The sequence below is a fragment of the Aethina tumida genome, chromosome 3, assembly GCF_024364675.1.
Source record: "Aethina tumida isolate Nest 87 chromosome 3, icAetTumi1.1, whole genome shotgun sequence".
Classification (NCBI taxonomy): Eukaryota; Metazoa; Arthropoda; class Insecta; order Coleoptera; family Nitidulidae; genus Aethina; species Aethina tumida.
In genome coordinates this window covers 14,357,761-14,379,335 of record NC_065437.1, presented here as the reverse complement: position 1 = coordinate 14,379,335, position 21,575 = coordinate 14,357,761, and the positions used below count along the sequence as shown (strand labels likewise).

Genomic DNA, 21,575 nt, shown 5'->3' with positions numbered 1-21,575 from the left:
TTTTATTTTTCTGTGGACAAAATTATAGCAATAATATTTATTATTTATATTAAATAATTATTTGTTAGAGTACTTCTAAAAATGTTTGGTCATTGGTCAAATTGGAAACAGTAATAAAAATTATAATTCAGCTTTATCAAGACCGAGAGAAATACCAAATTCCTACTGCTAAAGATGGTGACAAAAGCGTTATAATTTGACAATGGTTTTCTCGATCCAAAGTTGGTCTCTTAATTTAAGTAGAGGATAAAATGGATCCTTTTCAATACAAGGACATACTGGATAACACCGTGTTTGTTGAGGAAGAGTCACACGTCTAAAATGATTAAAGAATGATTTCTAAAGAAAAAAATAATTTTGCTTGAATGGCCGTTTCAGTACCTCGATCTAAATGCTATTGAGCACATTTGAAAGGTATTAGACCGTCGCATCCTAACAAAAAATATTAGAAGCAAACAAGCACTTCTTCAAACTATACTGGACAGTGGCAAAACAATCTCTTTGACATATTGCCGAGACTGGTGATTCTATGCCTAAAAGATGCCAAAACAGAGATAGAAGCCAAAGGTTACACCACAAAATATTGAAATATTTGAGTTATTGTAAATTTTTTATGAATATTAATAAAATATTCCATTTTTCTCAGACCAAATTGATATTTTATTTAAAAAAAATTGTGAATATAATGATCATTGTGATTAATGGACCGATCTTATGGTAAATTAGATTTGTTCACATTTGTAACAAAAAAATAAATATTACATACTTTTTTCCACTACCAGCTCAATTAAGAAACATTTTATAGAATAAGAATATAATAGTTTGTATAATACATTATAAAACAACAGTTAATATTTAATATAATACAATAATATTAAATATTTAGTTATGACTATAATATTTTTTATATTGGTTATAATAATGTCCGCTTGTGTATGTATCTTCAAATAATTATAATTAAAACTCGTATTAGTTTTGTAATATTTATTTACAAGAGTATTTACAATATTTTACCTACAATTACTTTACATGTATTCATTTATTGAGGTTATTTATTATAAATACTTCTCCTGTCCGCTATTCTCTCAGGAATGATTGTACAGTTTTATGTACATATACATAATGTGAACACTATTTGATATAATATTTAGTTGGTCCAGGATATATGATTCAATAAGTTTAAGGGAAGTTTATAATAGACGAAAGAAAAAAAACGATAATAACGACGAACGTGACACATCAATATGAATATAACAAAAAAGTATAAGAATAATTAATGATAAATGTCAATAATTGCACAAAAACTGCAACTCAACCTCTTTTCGCATTCACCCGTCCTGTCATCCATCCTCAAAACGCATACAAAAGAATGTCCTCAAGTTTGTTTCTGATGCGGAACAATCGCTGTCGGTTGTGTCTTGAAACATTGGAGCAAGAATCCGGTGTAGATCACGAAAGCGACTCCAATGGCGAGCAGCGCGTACATGAATATGTTTAGTTCCGGTTGTCGGAATCTGTTTTTGCGCAGCCATTCCAGAACGTCGGCCTCAGAATGCAGATCGCCTCTGAATATGCTAGGGAAACGTTTCCGGAAGTACACAATTGCTGGGAAATGGGTCACACCCCATTTACGGGCGTATCGGGCGTCCGCCATCTTCACGAATGTTATGTCGAAGTTGTCCGTTTCGCTGTCGATGTTCTCCAGTTTTTCCATTATGATCCTGCTTTCGTCATTGTTCAGTTCGTCTGAAATTAATCCAAAGTCAAATTATAAGTGTCTTATTAGATCGGAAGACTACTTACAGAAAAATACGGTGACGAATTCGTTCTCCTCCAGCAGTTTTTCCAGCATCTTCTTGTTAACTTCCTCGATTTCATTCTTAATTTCGAAGACGTCCTGGCTAGTCAACCAGTCAAGGACGCGGTCGGCTTGAGTTAAATCTCCATCGTAGACCATCGCGGACTTCTTTCTAAAGTACATGAGCGCAGGCAAAGTGTGCAAACCTTGTTCAGCTGCCGCTTCGGCACTGCAAATCTTGACGAAGTCGATTCCGAAGAGATCAGCTTCGCCATCGATTTGTTCCAAGTTTTCTAGGATCTCCTCACACTCCGGACAATCGTCGTCATCTTAAATAATGCATTCAATTATGTATGAATTATTAATAATTAAATAGGATATCTTACAGTAAAACACAGCTAAGAAAGGTGATTCGTTTAAAAGTCTTGCCAACATTCGGTCGTTAACTGACTCGATTTCGTCAGCAAGTTCCCTGTTATCATCGTCAATAAGCCACTCCAAAACGGACTGTTCGTTTTGCATATCGCCTTCAAACAACAACGGATTCCCGTTACGGAAGTAGACCAAAGCAGGGAATGTTTTGATGCTGTATCTCTTCGCCAGTTGAGGATCTTGTATCCTCACCAAATGAATACCGTAAACGTCGCATTCGTCGTCAATTTTCTCCAATTCCTCCAGAATCTGGTCACATACGTGACAGTTCTGCTTGTAGAAGTACACGGCTAAGTATTGACTTTCTTCTACTAAATTTTCAAGCATAACTCTTGTGATAAGTTCAATTCTGTCTTCGGTTCGCTGTTGGATTAACCATTGGAGCACCTCCTCCTCTTCTTCTAAGTCTCCTTCGAACACTCCTCCGGTTCCCGTTTCAAAATACATGAGCACTGGAAAATCTGTGGCACCATATTGTTCTGCGATTCGGATGTCGTTTGTTTTCACGAATTTGATGCCGTGCCTTTCGCAGTCATCGTCTATGTTCTCGAGTTCTTCCAAGATTTTAGAGCACGATTCGCAATCGGTGCCATCTAGAAAAGTTATTGTAAGGTTTAGTTGGGTAAGAACTGGCAAATGTTTAGGGATATATAAATCACAACACAAAGTAAGCAGATTCATAAATAAAAAAATACCTAAAAATTTTAATTAAGCAACATTAAATTATATCTAACCATAAAAACTGTATGAGCACTCTTGAATTGTAATCGGTTACAGACAACTAAATAAGAGAGGAGTAACTAAGAAAATGACACACAGATCTGTAACAAACTACGTAAATTAAAAAAAAATAATCGAGTCCTGCTTCGTCCATGTATGTAGATACTCCTCGCGGGGGTAGGAAACATTACATCTAAATACTACGGGGAAAAGTACCGTTACTTTGAACATCTTCTTCCGACGTCTTCTGTTTTTGACCCTTCCGACCGGGGTGCTGAATTTTTTCGCACAAATCGCAAAATGTCTTGTTCCCTGCATAGATACATCGAATGCAGATTTGTATTTGTTAGCTTTCATAAGCGCTGTTAACTGATCATAACCACAACGATACTTACAAAAGTAAACAGCCAGTGCTTCCTCTTTGTCGATCAATGTTATCAGTTCACTTCCTTCAGTATCTTCTATAATGTCCCCAGATGGATCCTTTTGTGTCAGCAACCAGGACAGTATCAGTTGTTCATCGTACAAGTCTCCAGCATAAATAACAGGTTCTTTTGAGCCACTTTTGAAGAATAGAATAGCAGGCAAGGCAAAAACTCCTAGTTCCTTAGCCATCATTTTATCGTCGATTTTAACAAAGTTGATTCCCGCTGAATCGGCGTCGTCGTCAATGTTCTCTACTTCCGCCAACACCCTTGGACATTGCTTGCAATCTTGGCTATCTACAAAAACATTCTTACGTACAAACCTGAATGAAATTCATCCACCTAACACCTACAAAGAAACACTGCGACGTAATCAGATCTCTGTCTAATCTTCTCAAACATTTTCCTGTTGACTCTTTCAATGTGATCGGTGAGTTCCATGTTCTCCGGATCGGTGAGCCAATCGAGGAGTTCCTCCTCGTCATCGATGTCGCCATCGTAATTAATGGACTTTCCTTTTCTGAAATACGTAACACCTGGTGGGTTTCTGTAGCCGTATTTCTTCGCCATCAGACGGTCCTTCATTTTAACGATTTTTATGCCGTATTCGCTGGCTTCGTCGTCGATCAGTTCTACGTGTCTCAGTATTCTTGGACTATCCGGGCTTTCTTCTTTATCTATAATGTTTCTATTTGTATCAAGGAATTCGGGGTTTGCGGTCCCAAATTCCTTATTAATTTTACTAACAGACAATATGAATGTTTTCCTTTTGAAGTCATAAAATAAAATGAAAGAATCATTCATACTGAATATTAGCAGATTATAAATGATGTGAAATAAAATAGTAAATAAAAAATTTCTTACAGAAAACGACTGCTAAGAATTCCTTAGTGTCGATATATTTAAAGAGCGTCTCCCTATTAATTTCTTCAATACTCTGATCATTTTTTTGATCCGTCATCCACTCCAATACTTCAGTTTCATCGTGCAAATTTCCTGTGGAAATAACTCATATTTGCTAAGATTTCTTGCAGGCACAATTAAAAAAATATATAAATCATTGTATATAATGAAATATAAAAGTTTTGGAATGGCTGAAGATTGAACAGTTTCACTTACCGCTCCATAATTGTCATTTTAATCATTCTTTAATTGGCTGTGTTAAATAAAAATTGAAATGGAAATTATTTTTTTGGGATATAAACAACCGATAATGGTTAAACATCGGGCTGCCGGATGGAAAAAGTCGAGAGTACTGCAAGGCACATCGAACCATATAAACTAAAGAGTAAACAGTAATAAAAACAATTTATTGTATCTTAATAATTTACACGTGTGTGGTGTTATGTACATGCGAGGTGGTGACGGCAGTGAATGTAGCGCTGCGCCTATCTTTTAATGATAACAGAACATCTCCGAATATCAAGTCATGTATGCAAACACGTAGAACCATTTCGTGCGTATTGTGAACGTTCAGGATGTCTGGTTATTATTAAAGAGACTACATTAATTACATATGTACATATCTACATGCACTCGACATATATAGCTACATAAAAGTTAAATGACTATTGTCGGTATTTACAAATCAAGCTACTAACAGTTATAATAATAATAAAAAATGAATATTGTCTACGTAACGTCCAACGAAGGGTGGGTTGCAGAAAATTGCAACGTGAAGAGTTTCGGGGATGGTCGTCGAAAGGATGCGTCAGAAAGAAGAGAGTAAGTTTGGTAGTTACGTAAACAAGAAAGCTTATAAAATAGATAACAGTCAAAAAGGATGACAAAGATATATAATATTTTCGTTTTGATCAATAAACCAATAACTAACACAATAAGTTCACTCGAAAGCCTTAACAACAGCAGACTAGTTTTGGTGATAGTAGAATTGACTGGGATCCCATCGTGTCCGAATAGGTTTACGCTTCACCATGGAAAAAGTGATGGAAAATTGGTTGATTAAATTCCATTACCTACCACCAGGTGATATATTTACCAATCCCCAACAGTCCTCCTTTCTTCCCTTTGCCTTTCTCCTGCTTCGCAGGCAGGTTCTTCTCCTTGGTGAATTTGGTGGGATGGTTGGCTTTTGAAACGGTTTTCATTGGAGACTCTGGTGGAGTCTTTTCTACTTTCTTGGGAGCTGGTTTTGGGGTGGGTTTCGGAGCGGCGGCCACTTGTTTCGACCTGCCGATTTTCGGTTGCAACTTGGCAACTTTACTTCCACGACTTGGGCGACTCGGGCAGCATTGATACGGTTCATAGACGGGACCCGAAGGTTTGCCTCCTTTGCCCCCCATTCCAATGTAGAAACAGCCATCCCCTGCAGCAGGAAACATAATGTCAGAATTCACTCAAACCATAGAAGAATTAGAAACAGAAACGTGATCGGAATTATTAAAGAGAGAGCGTTTAGCTGTTAGTAACTTAAGTGGTACAAATAGAGGAGTGAGTCTGACACTATGTCCTGCATGCAGCGTTGAAGGATAGACATGCACAGACTAGGACACCCACTCCAAGAAGCGACTACACCGTTCCAGTTCTGCCGGGTTTGGGTCTGCTGTATTTACTACCTCAGCCACAGATCAGTCGGCGACTTCAATTCGATAGATCATCTGTCAACTCACAACTCTGCACAGCCAAATATTAAAAATGTACAACGTTTTTCATCATCTCTTTATTTATTTTTTATATTGTGGTTACATTTGGACAGTCTCAAAGAGATACAATAAAAGTGAAATGGATAAAAGGAAGGGGGAAACTATTATTAGTTTTAATTCTCATAAGATTTTGAATTTTTTCTGCTGCCTGTCTTATATCACATAAAAATACCTTCCTTAATTCTAGGTCGTGAAGAGTTGAAAAAATGACAGAAGATTCATCCGAATTGATCCATCACCCAACCGGATCTTGGATCTACCACACCATCTGCCGCTTCTTTACCTGAAACGAATCCTTTGACTAATTGGTCGAATTTGAACTTGTTTACGCCTTTCAGAACTGCATTATTGTCGTCGTCATCGTCGTCGTCGTCGTCGTCATCGTCGTCTTCGTCGGAATCATCTTCGTCGTCATCATCATCATCATCGTCGTCGTCGTCATCATCATCATCATCATCATCATCACTGTCATCATCATCCTCATCATCCTCATCACCTAGGACATTATTGCAACATGCAGCAATCATGCAACGCACTCACCCATACCAGCTAAGCCAATTATGTATTTGTTTAATTTTGTTTTTCTCGACTTTTTACAATATGCCTGACAGATTTTTAGATAGACAAGAAAAGTTACGTGAATTAATTCGATTAGATTAAACTATTAAACTAAATTATTCTTACTTTTCTGTTCAACTAGCCATTCCAGAACTTTGTCCTCGTTACTAAGATTTCCTATAACATGTCACCGATTAATACCCTTAATACCAAACAAATATACATATTAACGATGATTAGTTGGTCATTTCAACATTATATTTAATTAAAAACTGACCAACATTTCATCGAGCAAACATATTAATATACTTACTCCTCGGCAAAATTTTCTATCCTGCTAAGGAAATGAATAAATGCAAACCACTCAAACACACAATCAACGCTTACCATCGTACATAATTGGTACTCCGGTTTCATAGTAGACCAATGCTGGAAAACTGAAGATACCGATTTCAGACGCTAAACGTGCGTCCTTTGACTTCACGAACTGGATACCGTGTTTGTCCGTGTCGTCATCGATGGTCTCCAGTTCCTCCAAAATATCGTCGCATTCGTCGCAGTCATCTGTATAGAATAGAACTGCGAGATGTTCTACGTCATTGATCAAAACCTAAATCAATAAAAAAATAATATTTCGTTCAGACAACAGTGTTTAACCAATTACTTGAAGAGTTTTTCGGTCTACGTTTTCAATAACATCGGGGGCGGAGTCTCTCAAACTCAACACCCAATCCAAAATAGCTTCCTCGTGCATCAAATCACCAGTGTAAATTTCCCTGAATCTGTTCCTGTAGAAGGCCACAGCAGGAAGCGATTGAAGATCGTATTCTTTTTGAATGCCTTCGTCGGAGATCTTGACGAAATCGATGTCCTTGTCTTCACATTCGTCGTCGATGTTCTCCAACTCCATCAGAATCTTTTGAGACCTCTTATCACCTTCTTTATCTACAATAGTTTATTTTTTAGACATGTTTAACGATTAAAATATTAATAAGTTCATACAAAAGTAGACGACGACGTGTTCATTTTCGGACAAGATCTTCTCCAGCATCCTAGCGTTAACCTCTTCAATGCGGTCGGGAATTTCCAAAGTATCTTCATCAGTGAGCCAAGCAAGCACTTCATCTTCATCATTGATATCTCCGGGGTAAACTAGAGGTTCTTTGTTGCGGAAGAACACTAGTTTAGGGAAGCTCTTGATGCCATATTTTTTAGCCAAAACCAAATCTTCGGTGGTGACGAAAATTATACCGTTTTCATCCAATTCGTCATCAATGTTTTCGAGTTCGTCCAAGATATTGTCACATTTTTCACCTTCCTCGCAGTTGCCGCTGAAGTAAACGACCACGTATTCGTGTTCTTGGATCAAATCGTCCAGGATTTCGTCTGTGACTTCCTCGATAGTTGCCGTTTGTTTTTGTTCAATGAGCCATTGGAGGACTTCGTCCTCATTCATCAAATCGCCTTCATAGAGTGATGGAATTTTGTCTTCGAAGTAGATGAGGGTAGGCAAATGATCGATTCCATATTCCTTAGCTTCTGCATCATTGTCAATTCTTACGATTACAATTCCTTCTTTCTCCAAATCATCGTCGATGTTCTCCAATTCATTCAGCACTCTGATGTCTTCTTTATCATCTTTGTCGTAGAACAAAACGGCTAAGTATTTGGTGTCGTCGATAAGTTTGTCCATCATCTCGTCTGTGATATCAGGAATTTCAGAGTGACGTTTTTGATGCATCAACCAGCCGAGTAATTCTTCCTCTTTAGTTAAATCACCTTCGTACAAATGGGGAATTTTGTTCTCGAAGAGCACCAAACTGGGGAGTTGATCAATTCCATATTCTTTAGCCTCATCGTCATTGTCGATTTTCACAAAGACTATATTGTTCTGATCGCACTCGTCGTCAATGTTTTCCAGTTCTGCAATTACCTTTTGACTCTTCTTTTGATCTTTGTCGTCTGAAAAATACATGTGATTATAGATAATTTTAAATAACTAATGATTACAGTGTCGTACAGAATAATACGGCAACAAATGGTTTCTTCTCAAGAATAATATCCAACATTTCGTCAGTGACATCCTCGATTTCATCGCTCTTGAGCTGGTGTTCGAACCACTTGAGTACTTTGTCTTCGTCCTCGAGATTACCCTCATAAAGAGTTGGGATACCACTTTCAAAGTAGACTAAAGAAGGAATCTTTTCAATACCGTATTCTTTAGCTTCGTCATCGTTATCAATCTTAACAAAAACGATTCCGAGCTTATCGCATTCGTCGTCAATATTTTCTAGTTCGTTGAGGACCTTCTGAGATTTCCTGTCATCATCATCATCTAAAACAATTTTATTCGATAGCATCGTGTTATAAAATTAATTAAAAAATGTTCTTACAAAACAGCACGGCCAAAAATTTGGATTCCGCAATAAGTTTGTCGAGCATCTCATCAGTTACGTCCTCGATTTCGTCCTTTTCGAGTTGCTGCACTAGCCACTCCAGCACCTCCTCTTCTTCCTCCAGATCGCCGTCGTAGACGTTGGGAATGCCCTTTTCGAAGTAGACGACCGCCGGCAACGAGTCAAGGCCATATTCATCAGCCGCGGCCGGATCGTCGATTTTGACGAACTGGATTCCGTACTTGTCGCAGTCGTCGTCGATGTCCTCCAGGTCGTCAAGGGTTTGAACGGAGTCTTCTTCATCGTGGTCGTCTATAAAAAAAAGTCCTTGAAGAGGTAATTAACATTTAAGAGATGATTATATTACAGAAGAGGACGGCAAGATGATCTACACTGGTGATAAGAGTTCCGAGTGTTTTCAAGGTCACGTCTTCAATCACGTCGTCTTCATCACCTGTACTTTTATGCTGGACTAACCACTCTAATACATCATCTTCCTTTTGTAGTTCGCCTGAAACATATTTAATTAATATCAAGGTTGTTACCTTGGTGGGTTTGTGAGTAAGTTTGCTTGTTGGCCGGACTCGTAGAGCCCCATAACAATGTTTACTTATAAGTTGGCACAAAAGTTTTCAACACCTACATGTTTGTTAACATTTAAGTCATGCAAAACATCTCAAAAGATAAAATTATATCCATCACGTCACAGTTCCATGATGGTGTGATGAAACATGATACGGAAATAAAATTACCTTCGTATATGATTGGGATTTGATGTCTGTAGTATACGAGGGCTGGCAATGTTCCCAAGTTGTATTCTTCTGCAAGAGCTTCATCGTTGATCTTCACGAATCCGATGCCCAGTTGGTCGGCCTCGTCGTCGATGTTTTCCAATTCTTGAAGGACTTTCGAACATTTTTTACATTCCGGCTTGTCTGTATGAAATAAAACTCGTTAGAATTTAATTCTTCAAGCAATGATAATCAAAAAGCGTATTTAAGCCAGGGATTTAGAAAGATATCTCTATAGGAATGTGTGTAAATTGGATTGCCTATCTTGGGTCTCCTTGAACCAGATATTTTTTTAACCACTAAAGGTTTAAAAGTAAAAACTTTCTGATAACATCTTGTTCAATGTTTCCGAAACAACGGTGCGTTTTGTTCGTGGCACATTTTTTTCTCAACGAAAAATCGTTGCCTAATTGCTGATAAATCGGAGGTATTCCGTTGGAAATATTTTTGGCAGAACGGAGTGGTTCACATGAAATTATTGAGATATATATTTAGCACAGCGCCAGTTATACAAATTTTACAGTTTCATTCATTTGCATTAGCGGTGGAAAATGTACAATTAATAATGGAATTGTTTGGGTAAATATCTTATGCCCAAACAATTTGGATAATACGACTATTTTAATTTATTTTCAAAAATATTTACTACTTGGATAAACTGGAAAAATCTGACTACACAAAAATTTAAGTTATAAAATCCAGTGAAGGAACGGGTAAACAGTGTCTCATTGCTTAACAAATTTTTAGATTTCCAAATTCTTTCAAAGCAATTCCTACATAATTTTATAAGCTTGTTCCAAAAATAGTTTAGGGGATTTGCGAAATGACGTGGAAAGTTTCAACAGTTACAAAAAGATTTTTTGTGTGTTTTCATCGTACGCTACTACCTACAAATTATAAATAGATATTGTCAAAATAAACCGCTCCAAGAATAAAAATATTACTTTGTAATTTCTAAATAAATACACACTTGTTTAGTTAACAATATCCATCAAATAACTTTGGCGAAACATTGTTTGAAAAATTACAAAACTATGTTGAATGCCCAATTTTTCAATCCGGGTTAATTAATTCACAGACGAAATAAACGCAGACAAATTAATTAGTAGGAACATTGACAAGCGAAAGAACGTGCAAGAACATGCAATAAATAATATTGAATGAATCTGATTCAATAATGTTTTAGTTCATTGAGGGGGCTTGAACATTTCACTGAATCATACCACTTTCATTTTTAATAATTGCTTTTCATGGTTATGCAAAGGTTTTTGGCAATGTTGTCAGTTTACAGATAATTGTAAAATGAGTGGACGAAACTTGGCAATGTTTTTCGAAGGATAGTAGTCCTGTGTTACACCAGTAATTGACTGTAATAATTCACTGATATTATTTAATGGTTGCATCTGTTCGAGGCAATTTATTTATAACAAAGGCTTGTAGGCGGCAGGAATTTTGCTTAGAAAAATCCACAGTGAAGTAACTAAGGACAATTCCCGTTTAATTAATTTGATTTTAATTTAGTATAAATTAAAAAGGCACCAATTAACATTCATAAACGTTGTGAATTATGTTTTTTTAAAATGTCTAGAAACATTTTTATATTTATCAGTTAATGAAGCGACTCAATGTCGGAACATAATAATGGTATGTTACGATGTAAACATTTTACTACAAACATTTCCTACGCGTTTCTGAATTTTATTTGATTTATATTTTCGACCTGGTTGTTTATCTAATTTTATTGAAATCGTGCTGAATTAAATAAGTCACTCTGTAAAAATATATAAAGATATGTTAATGTTTTATTTTACATAAATATTCATTTGTATGATTTGATTCAGTGATGATTTAACTGGGGTATATTTGTTGTGTACTTACTAAGTCCTCCCTTGGAACATGTCTCAGCATCTGGACCTGTGGTACAATCACACACTCGATAATGAAGTGGTTAACACATAAAAACATATCTAAAACTATGTTATTACACCGAAATCTATCCACATTGACAACAAAACTATTTGTTTAAATGCTGCACTTCCATAATTATTTATTTTTATACAGTAATTTGAGGAGGTGCATTTCATGTATCCGATTATTGACAAATTGAAAACCAATACGTTTCGGTAGTTCGACATAAATTTGCACCAAACTGGTACTTACAGAAGAGAACTGCCACGAAGTCGGTCTCTTGGACGATCTTGTCTAATATTCTCGCGTTCACTTCTTCAATACGGTCTGGCAGATCCATCGCTTCCAAGCTGGTCAAAAAGTCCAGGACGTTTTCCTCGTCCATCAAGTCCCCTGTAAAACACAATAAACATTCTTGTCATCTTGTACAGGTTATTTTTAGCTTTCAGCAATTATCGAGGATTTTGCTAAATGGATTTGTATTGATTTGCACCATTTTCCAGTGGTCGAGAATAGATTTTAAATGATACCAATGCGTGTATTATCATTTAGAATGACATACAAACATCGTTGGCATCGAATCAAAATTGCTTGGTATAAATAAATTTTATATTTTCTCTTTTTTTCTATTGTTGAATGCGAAGACCAAATATTTGTAAGGTTTCGTTAGTAAGACACGTGTTATTATGTAAATATTAAGATTTTCATTCAATTATGTGTCTAATTAATGGAAGTTTTTGACTAAGTATAATCTATCAATTCCTAAACAAATATATGTAAAACATGGAAACCTACTGTTTAACAATTTTTTTGTAATTTATAAATATTTGTATTAACAACAAGTATATTTATTTAATATTATCTAGATAGATAATTTAATATATGCCTGCTTTTTTTAATCAAACAAGGACACTCATTTTTTTTGGTAATGCTCTTAATATCAAAAATCATTAATAATATATAAAATATTTCTGAGTTAAGAAAAATCGATTAAATATAAAGGTACGTTTTCTAATAATAACAAATATAGATTACTAAAGACAAAAGACATGTGTGCTAATTTGGTCTTAAGCTAAATGAGATATTATGAAGCGCCATTCAGCTAGATAATGTACGGACTCTGAAACTGAAAACTGTGAGTTCTATTAATAAAATCGGTCTATTATAACGTCTAAGCGAGGTCTTCATTTGGATGAGCTCACATTTATATTGACCTACAATCAGTTAAATGAAATTGAAGCTTTATTTTGTTTTTGTTCGCTTTCATTCACTCTACAAGTTATAAATTTATCTTATCTTAATTTACAGTAGTTGAAAAAATCCACTCTTCAAACAGCTCCATCTTTTTATAAACATGTTTCTCAACGTCCAACCAAAATATACATTACAAAACTGAATTCCAAATAAAAAAATTGTATATAGTACTTGGTTAGATGTGATTAGATTATTTAATGCAACCGAAAATAACGTGTCCCAATTCTTGTACCAAAAACCAAAGACAGACGTTTAGAAATAGATTAGACATTGAAAATTTCGTATGGAAATTAATAAAACCGTTCTAAATTTAACTTGGTTTATTTTTTTTAAAAAACAGGTTGTTCATCTCCGTCATGAATCGCTTACCTTCGTAGATGATGGGTTGTTTCTCCCTAAAGTAGGTGAGCGCGGGGAATTTGTTGATGCCATATTGTTTGGCCAGTCGTTTGTCGTTAATCTTGACGAAATCCACTCCGAATGAGTCGGTATCGTCGTCGATCTGCTCCAACTCTTGCAGCACTCGATCGCACGTGGTGCAGCTGCGAGCATCTGTAATCAAATTATTAATTTACCTTTGTTGTACTGTTTATGGTGATGCAGTCAAATGTGAATTATAAATTAGTTTCCAAACTTGATAAAGGAGTTCATTAATAGTCTCTATCAGTTTGTAAATTGGACATGCAGCTTTTGTTAACAAAGTTAACTAACTGCAAGCTTTTGGCATGTTCATAGAAATTTCCGACATACTTAGTAAAAGTAACTTTTATTGATGTGACGACAGGAATATTTGCAAAGTTATATTTAGACTTCGGTGGTATTTAAAAATGTGAAACGTCAAGTCTGATACTAATTTAAGTTACAATATGAGTAATCAGAAATTTTTATAATTATAATAAGCAAAAATATTTTTCAATTTATGTATTTTAATGTAAAAAATATAAAACAAAATAAAAATAATAAAGAATATAACAATGTAATAGGATGCAAACATTTTCTTGTAGGTTAAGATTATGTTGATTGACAATTGACACAATTTATTTTGTTTTAAGATTACGAAAAGAAATGTTTCATTTTATTACATTTATTTTATTTCTTTGATATTCAAAATAATCATTAATAATAATAATAATATTATACTTAAACAAAAAAATTAAATTTGAATAAACAACAATAATTAAAGAAAATTTTTTTTGTTACGTAGAGTTACATTTACTTTAAAATTTATACAAGTTGAATCACTTTTTTTAATTGATTTAACTTAATTGTTTCAATTGAAAATAGGAGATTTTTTTGTAGTACCATTAAACTTGAATCTGTCAATTTTATCCTGCTAATTTGTAACATATTCAATATGTTAATAATATGAGGCATGAAAACAATTAATTTTTTAAACCAAATGTAAAAATATGTCATTATGACTTTATAGTAATCAATTTAGTTTTACAGAGATATTTCATAAATAAAATTTTTTTATTATTAAAGGTTAAAAAAAATGAAAATTGTAGGTGGTCCGTACATATTTATATGCTGATCATAATATCGCATAAATATTTTGAATCAGTTACTTTTAACACCTGTTAAAACCTTCAACAACAATATTTCGCATTTTCACACCTTTAAGCCGGTAAAATGTAAAGCTCAAAATTCTAAAAAACGTTCTACCAATACACATTCACACCGTTAATTATGGGAAGTTAATCAGTGTGTCTTAAAAATAAAACCGGAGGTTGTGTATGTTAGAAACGTGCGCCAGATGTAATGCATGCACGTGTATAATATTTTTTGAAATGCGATCTCCTACGCATGAAGCAATTGGTGTTAAAATAAATAGCGACGTTTTGAAGACCGATTTTTTATACTGAAACTTGGTGATTTTCGCCAGTGGATCGCTTATAATCCGACTGATGCGAAATCGAGGTTAGTTGCTTTCTAAAAATAAAAATATTCTAAAAATTCTGTTTCAAGCGCATTATATAATGGGTTTGTGCTTGTAGTATTTGGGCAAATGCAATCCAGATTTGGACCCTCGAGGTGTTAGAGCGGAGGCAACATGTGGGTATTTAAGGGAGTTTTTTATTTGGACAACCAACGGCCGCCGGTGTCGTTTGGGCCGGACAACTTGTGGAACTATTTTTAAAGACTTCATTATGCTGGTGCTAGATCGCCGTGTTGGAATGGGCGAATATTTATTTTTACAGCACTGTTGCGGGGGCGACTTGACACTGGGTTTTTTTGCGGTGTCGAATGACCGACAAGGGATACGACGGCTGGATGAAGGGGAACGATCGATGCGGCGATCGAACTTATTGACGGACGGGAAACGGATCGGAAACAGGTCGCCGTTGCGATCCAGAATCGGCGGAAACGTGGCGGAATAGAACAAGGCACCACCGCGAGCCAAATCGGGATATGGCATGTTAGAATCCCGGTCGGCTGTGCGACGACACTCAGAACCTTGTGCACTGGGAGTCCGAATCGGAGCGCGGCACTCAAAACACAGTGGTCCCTTCAACGGGGGGGCTGATGGTACTTACACCAGAACACTGCGACGTAGTCCTTCTCGGTTAACACGCGCTCCAGCTGTTTGGCCGTGACCTCTTCGATAACGGATTCCTGTGTTGACGGGGCGCGTTTGGCCGTCGCCAAAGTCACGAGCAGCAGCCACCACCACATGCTGCCGTCCACTGAGTAAAGGCTGGACGTCGCGGCGCGTCCCCACTCCCCCTCCCGCCGGTGCTTGGATGGCTCCCACAACACGACGCTCGACGCCGCCGCGGACGTCCAGATCTGGGACCGCCGTCAGAGCGACCCTCTGGCCTTTGCCGTTTCGGATGGAGCTTCTGCTCCGGTTCCCTCTGATGATCAAAGTCCTTCTTGCACCAGGTCCGCGTTCTGTTCATCTCGTTTCATCAACACCAACACGTTGATATGGATTATCCAGTCGGAAATCGCATAATCGACTGTGAAAATTATCTCTACAATTTATTTTTAAATATTTGTTCTATTTCTACTCAAACCTGAATGTCAAATTTATTAGAAGAAGAAGACTATTTTTATTAATATGGAAATTTAAAATTTTTTTTATACACTTTGTTAGTAACCAATCATATTTTTACTGATTACAATGATTCAAAGTTTATGATTTTTTAATTAAAAAAATAATTCATAATACTAAAAATAATTATCCCTCGCTTGTAACGCAAGATTTAGTGATGTGGAAGGAAAAAATAAATAAAAAAAATAACAAATTTTATCCTACTCTAATAAAGATCCTTTCTTGAGTTTCAGCAAAATAAGAGACACAACATTGGAATTAATATTTCTTAAAGAACTGTAAGAGATAGATTACTACAAGGGGGTCTTCATGCTAGAAGGCCACATTAAAAATAAACTACTATCAGAGAAGAACAGACGAGCCAGAGTTGAGTTTACCAGGTTCCTTTTATACAGCACATTAAATGATTGGAAATCTGGTTTAACCCAAACTTTACCATACTCACTCTTAAACACGGCGACAGGTCGGTAATGGTATAGGGTTGCTTTTTGGTATTTGGAATGGGTCCTCTCCTTTGAATAGAGGGCATCATGGATCGTTTTATATACAGTACGAAAAAAGTTTGATCCATCTGAATCCTGAAAGAGACATTACGTAGAAGAGAAACAGTAAGTCCCCCACTATGTGGCAAACTTTTACTGTCTCTGTCATGCATAATATCTTTCTCTACATTCAGATGGGTCAAACGCTTTTTCTACTGTATAAAAAAATATTGAGGAACAATATGGTATCGTATTCAGATAAAAAATTGCCACTAAAACTTTATTTTCAAGAAGAAAATGACGCGAAGCACACTTCAAAATACAGTACAGCATACAGATAGTACGTATTTTTCAGTTTTTTGTATTTTTTCTTCATATCTTTAAGGTAGCTCAAACAAGCGTGTACTTAGTTTTTGTCACAATTTGTTCAGCAATTTATACTAAACGTTTAACATGCCTAGAGTAGGAAGAAGAAATAATTTTAGCTAATTCAGGGAGTTTGATTGAATAGTGATGGGCCTGCATGAAGCAGGAATTTTGTTTCAAAAAATAATGCGGCATTGGTATTGTAACACTATGTTGGCAGTCATGGAGTGAAGCGCGCAAAAGAGGTACAGCAAGAGGTTCCGGAATGTTTAGAGCTATCTCAGAACCACAAGATTATTGGCCCTAATGGAATTAAACGCGGGGAATGCTGATGAATTTTGGCATTCTATCTGCTTTCCACAGTCTTTTGGCCTACGGATTTATCAGCCTTTTTTTGGACTTATCTCTACCAGCAAACTATACGCGCCAACGTAGAGACTGGTGTATGGAAGGTCAACAGTGAGATGAGGAATGTATTCATATTGTGTTTCGTCATGAATCACGCTTTTGTTTGGGCATGTACGATGGTCATATGTTAGTAAGACGGCCACATGGAAAAAGACGTGATCCGAGCGCAAAGCGATGTGGAGAGTCATGTTCACAACACTATGGTTTTAATGGTAAGGGGTGCTATTGCTTAAGGTAGCAGGTCACCTTTAGTTTTTATTAATGGCAATTAGACGTCAGAGTAATATGTGGATGACGTTTTGTAGTCTTATTTTATTCCCTACATAAAAAAAGATCGGACTAACTTTTCAACGAGGTAATGCCCGTCCACATATTGCCAGAAATATATTAAACTTCCTAGAAACCTCCCATGTGAATTTACCACCCAAACCTTCAGTCCTTTCCTTAGTCGGACATGTGTGGGATACGTTGGGGCGACGCTTAAATCATTTACAGCACCTTCCACGTACGTAATGAACTAACACTTCAGATTCAGTTCGTCTGGGATGAGATACCACGAGAAAATTTCGATAATCTTATTAGATCGATGCCGCGACGCGTTAATGAGTGTCTCAATCAAAGAAGGAGCCCGGCACTATTTAGACTATTTATGCTTTAATATTTTTGTTTAATTTTTAATCAATTATTATTCTTTAATAGGTTAATATTTTCCTAAAAAAAATGGAATAAATCAATTATATCTATGGGTTACGTCTTTTTTTGCACGCAATATAGGTCGAATTATCAAGATATTCGAGTAATCAAAATTCGTGCTATAAAGTAAAATTGCATATAATTTTTAACCTTTAACCTTCGAGTTATCAAAAATGCGAGTTATTGAAGTTCAACTATGTATATAATGTGCTACTTATGGTGGATGAACTTTGCTGATCTTGAATTTTTATTCCTAAGTAATGCATATAAATGATAATGTTGTTTGAAAATAAATAAACAAATTAAATTCTTAGAACACAAAAATCTAATTATTTGCATACATTCTAAAACGATTACAATATTTTAATCTGTTCCTATTCATAAAAATCTAACTGATAAAAATGTTGCCACTAACAACTATGCGTGCACTATTTTACTATCACATAATTCATAATTAAATAAAAATATCAAATAATGAAACCTCTTGTACACACTTTACTTGTAAAATTATACTGATATATATAAAAGTATATATATCAAGTAACAACTACATAAGCTCGTAACAGAAACCTTTCAGTTCTTTAATGTCCTTCCTGAATTACGGACACTAAAATGAGTGAGACGACGAAAAAAGTTGTGGTTGTTGGTGGCGGTTTGGTAACACAATTCATAGTTAAATTGTTAATATACTAATTCAATATATTAAAGGTTGGTGCTGTTAATGCGTGTTTTATGGCTAAAAGAGGGTACGAGGTTCATGTATTTGAACAAAGAGAAGGTGGGTGTATTTTGTATTGTACAATTTCTTTAAAATTAAATTCATCAATTTATTTTAGATATTCGTAAAAACACAAAGGCACAAGGAAAGTCAATAAATTTGGCTCTATCTCATAGAGGTAGAAAGGCCTTAAGAACAATCGGACTGGAAAAAGACGTTTTGGAAATAGCCATTCCAATGAGAGGAAGGCTGTTACACTCTCTAAGTGGGGAAACAAAATCTGTACCGTACGATAACGTATCAAAACAAGTTAGTAAAAGGTTATTTCAAAACTTAGTTTTACTGACCATTCATTTTTAGTGCATTTATTCAATTGGGAGGAATTTCCTCAACAGCAAATTATTACAAGGTATATCTTATAGATATTTCACACCTGATTAGTTTTAAATATGATATTCCGATATGTTTTTAGCTGCTGAAAATTTTCCCAACGTAACACTCTACTTCGAACACAAATTGACCGCCATAAACTTAGACGAAGGAAAAACAACATTTTTAAAGTAATTTTAATTGAGTAACTTCGGTTAATTATGTTTAACATAATTATTTCCAGCACAATTACAGGCGAACTTATTGAAATAACATCAGACTTAGTTGTTGGTGCGGATGGAGCCCACAGTACTGTCAGAAGACACATGGAAAGGAAACCGCTGTTCGAATTCAGCCAAAACTACATCGAACACGGATATTTAGAGCTGTGCGTGCCGAAAGAGCGTGGCCATTTAATGGGCGCCAACCATTTGCACATTTGGCCAAGGGGCGAATTCATGATGATCACCCTCCCCAACCAAGACGGCTCGTGGACCGTTACGCTGTTCATGCCCTTCAGGATTTTCGACGAGCTCAGTGACGCCAAATCCTTGATTCGCTTTTTCAAGAACACCTTCCCCGATTCGATCGATTTGATCGGTGAAACGGAGTTGATCGATGATTTTTTTAAAAGGAAGCCCTCCCACCTGGTGTCCATCAAATGCAACCCTTACCACGTCGGAAGGAAAGTGTTGTTGATAGGAGACGCGGCGCATGCCATGGTGCCGTTTTACGGTCAGGGTATGAACGCCGGTTTCGAGGATTGTACCGTACTGGACAAAATACTGGACGAAAGCGACGGAGACTTCGGTGAAGCTGTTAAGCGGTACAGTGAAATTCGTAAACCGAACGCGCATGCCATATGCGATCTTGCTATGTACAATTATGTGGAGATGAGGGATTTGGTTACGAGACCTTCTTACTTGATTAGGAAATATGTCGATAGTTTGCTGTTTAAATTTATGCCTCAGACTTGGATACCTCTTTACAATTCGGTCAGTTTCAGCGAAATGGAGTATGTTAAGTGTATTGAGAACAGAAAGTGGCAAGATAAGGTAATTTTATTTAAAACTGTTTAAACTGGTCTTAAGTACACTAACTTTTCAGATTATTCATGGAATTATAGCTGGGCAAGTTGCATTATTGGCTCTGTGTGGTTATATTGGATACGAATTAGTATAAAGTTTTTCAAAACATATTTATTATGCATTAAATAATTTATGTATTTTATTCAATATAGTGAAATATTTTGTTATTTTTATAGTTAGTAATACACTTGACCTTAATTTTCTTTAAAGAGAATAATTGTTAAGTAAACGCTTGGTAATCCGTTGTTTTTATTCTAAATCAATAGGTTAAGGGTTGGTGTTATTAGTGATTGTTTTATGGCCAAAAGAGGGTATGAGGTTCACGTGCTTGAATAAAGAGAAAGTAGATGTTAATATTTATTGAAGTGAAAACTTCTTTAGCCACGTTGGGAACTTTTTGGTAGGGCAAAATCTTATGGGTTCGCGTCACCGACATGCTTGGGCAAATCCCAGAACTAGAGAGTGGGTTAGAGCTGTACATTTGAGCATTTTGAAATCAAGTGGTTTCGTTAAAGGCCTCCGGCTAAGCCGGAGATGAGTTTGACGCTAATATCTACTACTGTTTTGAAAATGGAGGGTTCATAGAGGAGAATGTCGTTTGAAAGGCATCTCTATATAGAAATATTCGAAATTTTCAGGATCATCTTTATTTCTGATGTACTTTCAAGGAAAAAAACAGCGCTCAATTCTCTTACCATCTGTTACCAACGCGCTCAATTTCGTCGATACCAAATATCGTGGGGGATAAGTTTAGAAGGTAAATTTCCCAAATAAACATTCAAAATCAGTATTGAAATCAAGTTGTACATATTTTGGTTCCAATTACAATTGAAGGAGGGATGTTTATTAAGCAAAAGTAAAACATACTTGTTTTTTATACCGTCAACAAAAGTGGGTAAACTTTCCTAACAAATAATAATAGATTTAATGTATTTTTAGTGAAAACTTCTTTAGCCGCGTTGGGCACTTTTTTGTAGGGAAATATTATGACATTGACATTGAATACTCATAACCAGCGCAAGCGCAGTGTGCGTTTGAATGGGTGAAATCTCATGCGTTCGCGTCACCGACATGCTTATAGCAGTATATCTGTAGCTATACAGATGACGTATATATCTGTGTGAATCTTATAAGTGAAATTGAATGGATTTAGTGAAAAATTTATTAAAATATGTCCAACGATCGAAAACTCAGTACTACAAAACATAAAACGACTAGCGACGACATTTTAATTTCTTACAAAAAGTCTAAGTATTGTTGAAATTAATGATGACAATGACGCAAACAATTAAAATAATGTTAAAAATAAAGTAGATTGAAATTTAAGTAAATACAAATAATATCCATAAATAATATGATTGTATATTAATTGTTATTTCAATTGAATTGTATTTATATTTTGTCATGATCTTGTATATTTAAATAATAAAAAACCATATAAACATGCA

At 35.7% G+C, this 21,575-nt stretch overlaps 2 protein-coding genes across 6 annotated transcripts; one reads left to right on the top strand and one right to left on the bottom strand.

The window, feature by feature from the left end:
* Positions 1-969: 969 nt before the first annotated feature.
* Positions 970-15,637, bottom strand: LOC109604293 (uncharacterized). Of its 5 annotated transcripts, none has more exons than XM_020020818.2 (18): positions 15,483-15,637; positions 13,315-13,497; positions 11,944-12,084; positions 11,662-11,697; positions 9,745-9,927; positions 9,360-9,503; positions 8,990-9,304; positions 8,617-8,931; positions 7,599-8,558; positions 7,261-7,541; positions 6,984-7,206; positions 4,240-4,371; positions 3,729-4,052; positions 3,346-3,672; positions 3,167-3,262; positions 2,185-2,823; positions 1,804-2,127; positions 970-1,746 (listed from the first exon to the last, which is right to left on the bottom strand). In XM_020020818.2, the coding sequence occupies exons 1-18, from the start codon at positions 15,619-15,621 to the stop codon at positions 1,376-1,378; spliced, it is 5,133 nt and encodes a 1,710-aa protein (XP_019876377.1). In that variant the 5' UTR covers positions 15,622-15,637; the 3' UTR covers positions 970-1,375. The 5 variants fall into 5 exon arrangements, with proteins under 5 accessions (XP_019876377.1, XP_049820634.1, XP_049820636.1 ...); XM_049964677.1 differs by having other exon boundaries at positions 3,173-3,262; XM_049964679.1 differs by lacking the exon at positions 3,167-3,262.
* Positions 15,638-18,511: 2,874 nt separating this feature from the next.
* On the top strand, positions 18,512-20,314 carry LOC109603911 (kynurenine 3-monooxygenase). Its single transcript, XM_020020418.2, has 7 exons — positions 18,512-18,609; positions 18,661-18,730; positions 18,789-18,979; positions 19,031-19,079; positions 19,143-19,230; positions 19,284-20,094; positions 20,147-20,314. The coding sequence occupies exons 1-7, from the start codon at positions 18,565-18,567 to the stop codon at positions 20,219-20,221; spliced, it is 1,329 nt and encodes a 442-aa protein (XP_019875977.2). The 5' UTR covers positions 18,512-18,564; the 3' UTR covers positions 20,222-20,314.
* The last annotated feature ends 1,261 nt before the right edge of the window (positions 20,315-21,575 follow it).

Bases quoted from the DNA above. Each gene is read 5' to 3' on its own strand.
- LOC109604293 (XM_020020818.2), bottom strand. From the start codon at position 15,621: ATGTGGTGGTGGCTGCTGCTCGTGACTTTGGCGACGGCCAAACGCGCC. The intron at 12,085-13,314 runs GTAAGCGATTCA...TGTGTTTTACAG, and splicing joins ACAACCCATCATCTACGAAG to GGGACTTGATGGACGAGGAA. The intron at 8,932-8,989 runs GTAAGAACATTT...AAATTGTTTTAG, and splicing joins ATTTTTGGCCGTGCTGTTTT to ATGATGATGATGACAGGAAA.
- LOC109603911 (XM_020020418.2), top strand. From the start codon at position 18,565: ATGAGTGAGACGACGAAAAAAGTTGTGGTTGTTGGTGGCGGTTTG. The intron at 18,731-18,788 runs GTGGGTGTATTT...AATTTATTTTAG, and splicing joins TGTATTTGAACAAAGAGAAG to ATATTCGTAAAAACACAAAG. The intron at 20,095-20,146 runs GTAATTTTATTT...CTAACTTTTCAG, and splicing joins ACAGAAAGTGGCAAGATAAG to ATTATTCATGGAATTATAGC.